Source organism: Papaver somniferum, chromosome 5 (genome assembly GCF_003573695.1).
Source record: "Papaver somniferum cultivar HN1 chromosome 5, ASM357369v1, whole genome shotgun sequence".
In the NCBI taxonomy this organism is placed as follows: Eukaryota; Viridiplantae; Streptophyta; class Magnoliopsida; order Ranunculales; family Papaveraceae; genus Papaver; species Papaver somniferum.
The window spans coordinates 46,062,405-46,071,790 of NC_039362.1; the positions used below are offsets into that span (position 1 = coordinate 46,062,405).

At 36.4% G+C, this 9,386-nt stretch overlaps 2 protein-coding genes across 3 annotated transcripts; one reads left to right on the forward strand and one right to left on the reverse strand.

Moving 5' to 3' along the window:
• Window positions 1-212: 212 nt before the first annotated feature.
• Window positions 213-3,740, reverse strand: LOC113281503 (F-box/kelch-repeat protein At1g67480-like). 2 transcript variants are annotated; one of them, XM_026530273.1, is made up of 4 exons: window positions 3,483-3,740; window positions 2,513-2,582; window positions 1,537-2,419; window positions 213-1,034 (listed from the first exon to the last, which is right to left on the reverse strand). In XM_026530273.1, the coding sequence occupies exons 3-4, from the start codon at window positions 2,064-2,066 to the stop codon at window positions 407-409; spliced, it is 1,158 nt and encodes a 385-aa protein (XP_026386058.1). In that variant the 5' UTR covers window positions 2,067-2,419; window positions 2,513-2,582; window positions 3,483-3,740; the 3' UTR covers window positions 213-406. The 2 variants fall into 2 exon arrangements, with proteins under 2 accessions (XP_026386058.1, XP_026386059.1); XM_026530274.1 differs by lacking the exon at window positions 3,483-3,740 and adding an exon at window positions 3,056-3,199.
• On the forward strand, window positions 3,532-8,489 carry LOC113279005 (zinc finger MYM-type protein 1-like). Its single transcript, XM_026527719.1, has 5 exons — window positions 3,532-3,636; window positions 5,299-5,573; window positions 5,990-7,185; window positions 7,274-7,411; window positions 7,555-8,489. Exons 1-5 carry the CDS (start codon window positions 3,532-3,534, stop codon window positions 8,487-8,489), a joined length of 2,649 nt encoding a protein of 882 aa, XP_026383504.1.
• Window positions 8,490-9,386: the final 897 nt, after the last annotated feature.

Here is a 9,386-nt window from a genome sequence, read left to right on the forward strand (position 1 = left end):
TAGAACAAGTAGAACTATCAGACTGCACCCATACGCTCCACTACTTCTCTTTACTACTCAACTATAGCTTTGACTGTGCAAAACCTCCCGTCTCACTGACTCTTCTGACATTTGAACCGCACAATAATCTTGTCAGCAAATGTACCACAAACAACTGAATCAATCAAGTGTCTTTATTGCAGGAGTATTCCTTCTTAGAAATATTAGTAAATGGCAAGAATTAACACCAATTTTGATGAATTTGATGTTGTTCAACAGAATTGAGAAAATTTTTAAGTGTAAAATAGCAAACTTAAAATCATCACTTCATACTGAAAAAAGCTCATAAAGGAATCTAGGACAAGGCCCTTGATAATGGCATGACTAGTCTATCTAGAGTCTAATGAATTTACGAAAACATCAAATTTTATGCTTTGATCGTCACACTGCACAAACACAACCCAGATGGCTTAATGGAGGAAGTCTGCCATTCTGAGCCCGTCGCCGCATTTGGGTCATACAACAAGGTGCGATATCCAGGTTCTTTCTCCACCGAGAATAGTAAAAGCTTATCGTCTAATATTCCAAACCGAAATCCAATCCTTGAACTTCCTGTTAGAGGTACTGGAATCATTTTCCATGAATTGTCATTTGGGTTAAAGATAGCGAGTTTCCTCTGGTTTTTCCACTCCATACAAAATAGTTGTTTGCCTAACACAGCATGAGCAGTAACCATTACACATCCATTCTTCACTTCGCACCAGGTGCGATCCTTAGGATTGTAAACATCCACAAACCTGGAATTTCCAATGGTAAAACTCGATCTCCCACCCATCACATAGAGCTTTCCCTCGATACCGTAAGCAAAGCATCCCCATCTTGGTCGACGGAGACTCTCTATCAGAGTCCAGATGTTCGTTTCAGGGTCATAGACCTCGGCACTTGAGAGGCTCACACCATCAACCCCATAACCTCCTACTGCATACACGACACCATTAACTTCTGCGCAAGCAAAGTCATATCGAGCCACATTCATAGCTGCTAGTGTACTCCATCTGCAAACAGAGAAGAGCCTTAGAAAGGTTACAAGATTCCACATGGATCAAAAAAAAGTTTGCATCACAGAAACCTAAACTGACCCTCTGAATCCTTATGAAGGATCGATAAGGATAGCTAACAATTTGATTACGGAAGTGAATACATTAATATCATACAGCTCAACTATGTTTTATCCATTAAGGTATTTTTGTGAGTCCGAAACCCGCAAGAATGTTAAAGGCTATACTTTTAGAACACAAAAGCATCTGTTACTGCTCTCCTTTTTGATACGGAGAGTTCCCAGCTCATCGGGTATGATATACATGTATGATCCTATCTAGTATGACCAACTAAATCAAGTTCATTGTTTTACTGTCGCATGCATTTAGCAAAAATATAGAGCAATATAAAAACGATCTGCTAAAACCTATCTAACATGACGTTCAAACCAATACCGAAAACGACTTTAAGCCATCCATAAGGAAAATGTAGGAATAAATAAATCCGAAGAGGTTTTACCTGTTCAGGCAGGAGTGGTACTGGTGTACTTCCGCAGAAACACACCCTGTGCCATCAGAGAGCACATAACCCCCCATAACAAGTAGTTTCCCGTTGAAGACAACCACAGCAAAACCAGCTTTCAGTGGACACGGCATTGGTGGAAGATGCTTGCGTTCCTGTCCCATACAACCCAAGACCTCCCAATGGTTTCCCTTCCCTTCTGCATCACTAGTCAAAACATAAAGCCATTCCTCAAGCTTTCCAGCTTGTTTTCTGACTGTTATCAGCTCCTTACTTTGGATGAATGATTTCCATTTCCTGCACACAGCACCCATGGCCGGAAAGCTCGAACGAGGGGCAAGTGCAAGGCAATACTTAGCCACGTCATCAGGTAGTCCAGGTAAAAGTGGCTTGTATGTATTGACAGGTACACGAGGAATCCTACGAGTACCAATTCTCGAACGAGTTGGTGGATCTTTCTGGACTAAAGTGGAGAAACGCAATTCTGATTCCATGAATTGTTTCTTTCCACATACAACACCAGGCATTTTCTCTATAGGGCAGCCACAAAAAAAATTACAACAGACGCGTATAACCCTTACGTTACAAACAAACAAACTTCTCCACGGTGATGAGAAAACACAAGAATACAACCTATTCAAAGATAAATTGTGCGATTAAAGAAATTCATGATATCCTTCTCCTAAAAGTATTCTACGAGACCAAAAGATAAAAGCTGTTTTAGATTCAATGAATTTTCCAGTTTCTGTGAGATCCAATTCAAAACCCATGCCAGAGCTTCTTTGGCTCTTAGAATAGCTCCTTTCTATTGATCTTTGATAAGCTACACCTACGTTTATGTTGTAAGATCTGTTCCTTCCCTTAAACATTTCCACGAAACCTACATAAGTATAATATGGAAACGTCAAAATGACTTCACTTCCCATGGAACTTGTTTAGATGAAAACCATGACAAGAGAATCATATATCTTACCACTGAAGGCAACAAAAGTAAAAAAGCTTTAGCCTCCTGTAACTTCCATTTAATAGATACAGATAATTTCCTGGCACGAAAAAGAAGAGCACAATCAATTCAACTGGAAACTATAACAGTTGTACCGCACAATCAACTATTTCATTTTCAACAATATACTTGCAAAATACTCTCTGTCATGCATTCCGGTATAATCTCTAAACCATAAGCTCCTAGATATCTGTGCACACTGAAAAGATGATTACTGTGATCGTAAACACTGATACTATCATTTCCATGCTTAATGTCCTGTATTCTTCTATTTACGACTGCAGCATAGGAATATTACTACAATCTGGGGCAGAGCTGGTCCCTTGTAAAAAGAATAAATCTCATAACTCAAAATTCAAACAGAACAAAGCACAAAAAATTAAGAGTAACAGGGAATAAAAACATAGGTTGAAGAATCTAATCTGCCTTCTGTATAGCCTAATTGAGAAGCTTAAACAACATGATCTAAAAAACAAAATCTTATAATTTGAACAAAAGGGTAGCTCAAATCACCTAATTTATTTTCAAAACTAACAATTCTGATGAGATACCCAGATTAATTACAACTTCTAAGTTATGTTGATAAAGACCACGAACAACTCAGGGTCATTGGAGCAACCTTTAGAATTGTAAAGAAGATCATATAATCAGTACTTTTAATAACCATACATGTAGAAGTATATATAAATATAGAAAAAGAAGGAAAAAAAAAGAGAGAGATCTGAAAATGTAACTGAATCTGAATATAGAAGATAAAGACAAACAGATATAAAAGAAGAAAAGAAAAGAGTCCTGAGTATATGTATTCAGATAAGATACTTATCCTTATGGAGAGCAATAAAATTAAAATTCATGATATCAGGAATGGGTAGCTGAATACAGAAACAGAGAGAAATTTTGGAATTTGCGCAAGATAACAAACAAAACCCAAAATTAGTACCTGAAATCAAATATTTGGTAGGATTTGGTTGTTTGCACAAATCAGTCAAATGGCGATAGAAGTTGATTTGATTCAGCTGAATTTGGAAATTTGGATTGAACAAGAAAGAAAGAGAGGAATAGAAAGTGTGAGAGAATGGGAAGAGATGATGCAGGTAAATTTATAGAGAGTAAGAAAGGGACAGATAAGCTTATGACAAGGTCGTGAGTAAGTGATAATGTCGGAAGAAACCATTTTACAGTGAGAGATCGAAAGAGAATTTTGTGTAAATTAATGACTTGAATAATTTTAAATAAACAATTTTGTTTTTCCTCCATTAATTGTGGAAATTAATCTTTGCTTTTATGATAAAACATTGACTAAGCATATACTGAATCCATAAGGTAGGTGAAGATAAACTCTCCTTTTATCTAACCGTTAAACATTCATTAAATTCAGATGCTTGGCGAAGGTGTTGTACACTTACTAAAATATTAGGTAGCTTGGCAAACGGAACAATCATGTCACACGTGTGATTGTGCACTTATTCCTTGATCCTTATTCTGTACTCTGTAGCTGCTGTTACTGACACATAAGTGTGTGTACATCATCCATCACTTATAGCCGTTAGATGCTCCAAATTTAAAAGGGACGACCGGCATTTTTGATTTTTTTTCTTGTTTTATCTTTTGGGAATATCAGAATTTCAAAGTATTGAATTGAGCACCTCCACCTCCTCCTCCTCCTCAATGGTTGAAGATAACATTTATAATCATATTCACGCTTTAAAAAATCTGTCAGTATCTATCCATTTTTGATATACATCACAAATATAATTGCCCATTTGACATCTCTAAGTCTAGTAAGATAGTATTATTCATCTTTTCTTAGTAATAACCTTCATTTGGTTGAAGAATATCTTTGAGCAGTGATTTTAGGGTCAATGTTTGATGATCAATCCATTTGCCCTCTCTTTTTCCTTCATTGACATTTTCCTTCAGTCATCTTTTATGGGTCTAACCAAGACAACATGCTTCGAAAGCGATATCTGTCCTACCAAATTTCTCCAATGCTAAAGTAGAAACATACTTGAAGCTAGTGAAACTGGAACTATGATCTATCCCATGCCTGGTCATTTTGTGATTGGTCCTACTTTTAGCAATACTCGGGCGACTGCCTTTTTCGTTCTTCCTTGCACCCACCGCATCCGTCCACCAACCTTGAACAACAAAGTAAGAACAATGTTTAGGCATGTGCGATACATGTATTAATAAATATAATATGAATACTTTGTTTCCTTGTTGTTTCAGTGTGATTATTTTATTTAGTACCTCAAGTGTTTAGTGGTTGATCACGATTCATCATAACTATACGATTACGATTATCTATATTTCTCAAAGCTGATTTCTTTAATTCCATTGGAGCGGAAGATGACCCTTTGTATCCATTCCAATAGTTTAGGCATGGGTAGTATGGACCACCGGAGGGACTTGCAAAAGACAATGGAGATTCAATGCCAGCCATTACTTCACTGTGTTGATAGGGAAATAAGTTGAGATGCTTCCAAGATTCGAGGAAATTGCTAATTCCATGGGATTCTTGTACCACACGACCAGCAAAGAACAAGTTGAGATGATCCGAAACCAATCAGTTATTTCATTAATCAGGAAACTCAGAAAGACACACCAAATAATATCAATAATCACATATGTGGTCAGGAGTCGTCAACATGTAAAAAGGCGTATTACAAGTGTAAGAATACATGTAATAATACTTCATATATACTCCCCCGTCTTCTTTTATTAGTCTGGTTTGACAAAATAAACTTTTTAAAAAGATCGATGGAATATCTAAAATTACTCTTATTAAGTGCAGGGGAGGAAGCATGTACAGGCTCATCCTGGCTTGGGCCACCCCTAAGAAAGAAATTTTTTTCTATGAAGTAGTAAAAGTTGACCCATTTAAGTTCAAGTCCAGGTTTACATTTGGTCGAGCCGGGGTAACAATCCGCTTAAACCAAAATGTACGAGGAAAAGAAGAAAAAAAATTATTCTGTTCGTCAAGCAGGGCTGCGGGAGAAGGGAAAAGAGGGGAAAGAAAAGAAAACCCTAGGTAAGGTGATTGCTTTGATTTGATGCGATCTTGAGGATGAAATTCTTTCAATTACTTCTTACTTTCATGAAAAAGACACTGGGTTTTCTACTTTTCTTAATTTTAGGTCAAATTTATTAGGGTTTGTTCAATTGAAAATTTGATTGCTAATTATTTGATGTTGTAAGTGAATATGTGATTATCAAATTAGGCTAGTTAGTTGACAGGATTCATGGTAGATGTTCAGTTCTGATTGTGATTGATAATACACCAATTAATTTGTTTCTAATTAGTGCTGAGTTTTCTTTTTAAGACTGGTGGATTACTAGTTACTACTACTGCCAATTATAGACTTATAGTTCATTTCTTGTGGATCTTATTTGTGTTTGTAATAAGCTTGTGATGTGAATTAAAAATGTTGCAACTGGAATTTTCAGGCTTATAGGATACAATGCCGACTCACCGTCCACCATCCAAACACAAATGAGGAATTTGGAAGCGTTTTACAACCTTATACCTAAAGAACAAAAACTTTTATCAGATAAGATTGCTGAGAACATTGAGCCCGATGAAGTAGTTTTCGCGAGAATCGAACCCGAAGATTTGCTCATCCGAAGAACTCAATTACAAGAAATCAGACCTGAAGCTCAAGGAATGGAAGTTACTCCATTAGAACGTGATCCGGGACTACGTATTCCAATAATGCAACATGATGTTAACAAGCATGATGAAGTTCGAAGAGCATATTTGAAGTTAGGACCTTATCAACCTAAATTAGATTATCCACTCTCTAAATTCGGAAAGAAAAACCGTAGGTTCAATTATACTTGGTTCGCGAGATATCCTTGGTTGGAGTACTCACCTTCTAAAGATAGTGCATATTGTTTTCATTGTTTCCTCTTCGAAACAGATCCACCAAAGAAGCCAGCATTCACTAGTAAAGGTTTCAGAAGATGGTGCTCAGTTAATAGTGGATCAGATTGTCCATTCCTAACTCACTCGGGAAACGTTGATTCTGGTCACTCCACTGCCAAAGGGAATTCAGATGATCTTAATAATTCAGCTCAAAGAGTCGGTCTCTTAATGGAAAGAAAAAGAAAAGAAGATGTAAAGAGAAATAGGTTGCGTCTCAAGGCAACAATTGAATGTTTAATGTGGCTTGCTTTCCAACAATGTGCATTCAGAGGTCATGATGAGTCAAAAAGTTCAAGGAATCGCGGGAATTTTATTGAGTTGTTAAAGTTTTCAGCAATACTTAATGAAAATGTGAATTCAGTTGTTTTGGAAAACGCTCCTGGAAATGCCAAATATTCGTCACCGAGTGTTCAAAAAGAGATTTTGAGCATTATATCTAACAGAGTTAGGAGTAAAATTCGCGAGGAAAATGAAAATGCTAAATATTGTATACTTGTTGATGAATCCAGAGACGCTTCCAAGAAAGAGCAAATGGTGATTGTTTTAAGGTATGTAGATATGTATGGTTGTGTTCAAAAAAGGTTTTTTGATATTCAACGTGTTGATGATACATGCGCATTAACTTTGAAAAAAAGAATAACAAAAATCCTTAATTATTATGGTATTGAAATTGAAAATATGCGAGGGCAGGGGTATGATGGTGCTAGTAATATGCGAGGTCAGTGGAATGAGTTACAAGCTTTGTTTCTCAAAAGAATGCAAATATGCTTATTATGTTCATTGCTTTGCACATCGCCTTCAATTAGCTCTTGTGAAGACATCTGAAGCGATGGGTCCTATTTGGAAATTATATTCAATGTTAACATCAGTAGTTAATCTCGTTACAACTTCTTCTCATCGTTTTGGTGACTTTCAATCTGCCGGGAAGAAGAGATTGAAAAAGGGTTAGCTAATGGTGAACTTGAGACATGAAAAGGGGCAAACCAAATAGGTACTTTGCGTCGTGCTACGGATACTCGTTGGAGTTCTCATTATGGTTCTGTATGCAGTCTGATTGATAAGTTTGAAGCAACTTGTACAACAATAGATCATATTGGAGCAAGTGATCCGAACGTGACTGCTAAAGTTGGTGAAGCTCAAAGTATTTCTGAAGAAATGAGATCATTCAGGTTTTTCTTTGTCTTGCATTTGATGTATAAAATTATGGGAATTACTGAAATATTATGTCAAAGCTTACAAAAGAAAACACTAGACATTGTTAATGTTATGTCTTCAGTCTCAACCACAAAAGCTCTACTTCGAGAATTGAGAGAAGAAGGTTGGGAAGATTTTATTACAACTGTGGTTAAATTTTGTGGTAAACATGATGTTCATAGACCTAATATGGAGGCTCGCTATATGGAGGGTACGGGTCGTTCTTGTCAGCAGCGTGATAATATCACAGTAGACCATCATTATCGTGTTGATATATTTAATGATACAATTGATTGTCAGTTGTTAGAGTTGGATCGTAGGTTTCCAGAAGACACAATAGAATTACTAATTCTGAGCTCGTGTTTGGATCATAGAGATTCTTTTAAGTCATTCAATGTGGATAGTCTTTGTGATCTTGCTAAGAAATTCTACCCTCTAGATTTCAGTCGGCAAGAGGTACATATTTTGAGAAATGAGTTACAACATTATGGCCATGATGTAGTTAGAGATTTGAATTTTCAGAACTTATCAAGTGTTTCTGAGTTGTGCCGGAAGCTAGTAGCTACCAAGAAGGCAGAAACTTACTCAATGATTGATAGGTTGATTCTTATTGTATTGACTCTTCCAGTTTCTACTGCAAGTGCAGAAAGATATTTTTCAACAATGAAATTGGTTAAAACAGCAGCTCGCAACAAGATGGAAGGAGATTTTCTTAGGGATTGCATGATGATCTACATCGAACGAGAAATTGCAGGAGCTATTGATATTGATTCGATCATAGATGAATTTGACGACATGTACGATCGCAAGGTACCACTTAGGTACTAGGCTTCGGTTGGCGATAGTCATTTTTTGGTAGAACACTCTTATACGTATATTTTGGGTAATATGGGTTTCTGACAGTATTTGGTAAAACACTTTTATGTGTATATTTTGGAAAACTTAATATATATATGCATGTATGAACCCCTTTTTTTGGATTCATGGTGTTCAATGGGCTCTTGGTATTTGTATGTGGTATGTCGTTAGCTTTTCTTCTATTTCTTATTGTTATTTAGGGTAAATTGGTTACCAGTACTAGAAAATTGATTGTAATACTCTTGGAAAAACCATGACAGGTAATAAGCAATGTTATTTTTCTCTGTCTTTATTGTCTTTCTGACTTAATTTTTAGGTTTTGCAGATTGTTTGAACGTCGCTGTTGGTTGTTTTTGTTTACAGGTATGGGATATGCTCGTAAGCCTATAACAATTTTTCAACATTTGAATGGTCTGGATTGCTTACTGTAAGTTCCGAAACTCTTCAATTGTCATCAAATAGGTAATCTTCGTTTATTCTTTGCATCGCATTTTTTTTACGAGTGTGCATAAATTTTTCCAAGCCACCCCCAGTCTTCAATCCTGGTTCCTCCCCTGATTAAGTGCTACGTTATTATACTCATTCAAAGCCCGAGTGTTTCATTATACTCATTTTATCTGTTTAAAACTCCATGAAAATATAATCTTTTCTTTCATCCTGTGCAAATAACCAGGCAAGTAAATTGTGGGGAATCCAGTGGTGGAGTTTCAATATGCTTCCTGCATTTGAAATACAAGCAGTGATGCTCACTATCTTCTCTAAAAAGGTGGTCCATACTAGTAGAAATCCGATAGCTCCGATATTTATAAAAGATCACATCAGAATTCAGAATCGAGGGGAGTATTATCATCGTTTTCAAATCGAAAA

Excerpts from the sequence above, each read along its gene's own strand:
- LOC113281503 (XM_026530273.1), bottom strand. The coding sequence starts at position 2,066 with ATGCCTGGTGTTGTATGTGGAAAGAAACAATTCATGGAATCAGAATTG. Across the intron at positions 1,035-1,536 it reads TACCACTCCTGCCTGAACAG|ATGGAGTACACTAGCAGCTA; the intron begins GTAAAACCTCTT and ends CTCTGTTTGCAG.
- LOC113279005 (XM_026527719.1), top strand. The coding sequence starts at position 3,532 with ATGGCGATAGAAGTTGATTTGATTCAGCTGAATTTGGAAATTTGGATT. Across the intron at positions 3,637-5,298 it reads AATGGGAAGAGATGATGCAG|ATCGATGGAATATCTAAAAT; the intron begins GTAAATTTATAG and ends CTTTTTAAAAAG. Across the intron at positions 7,186-7,273 it reads TGGTGCTAGTAATATGCGAG|CTCTTGTGAAGACATCTGAA; the intron begins GTCAGTGGAATG and ends GCCTTCAATTAG.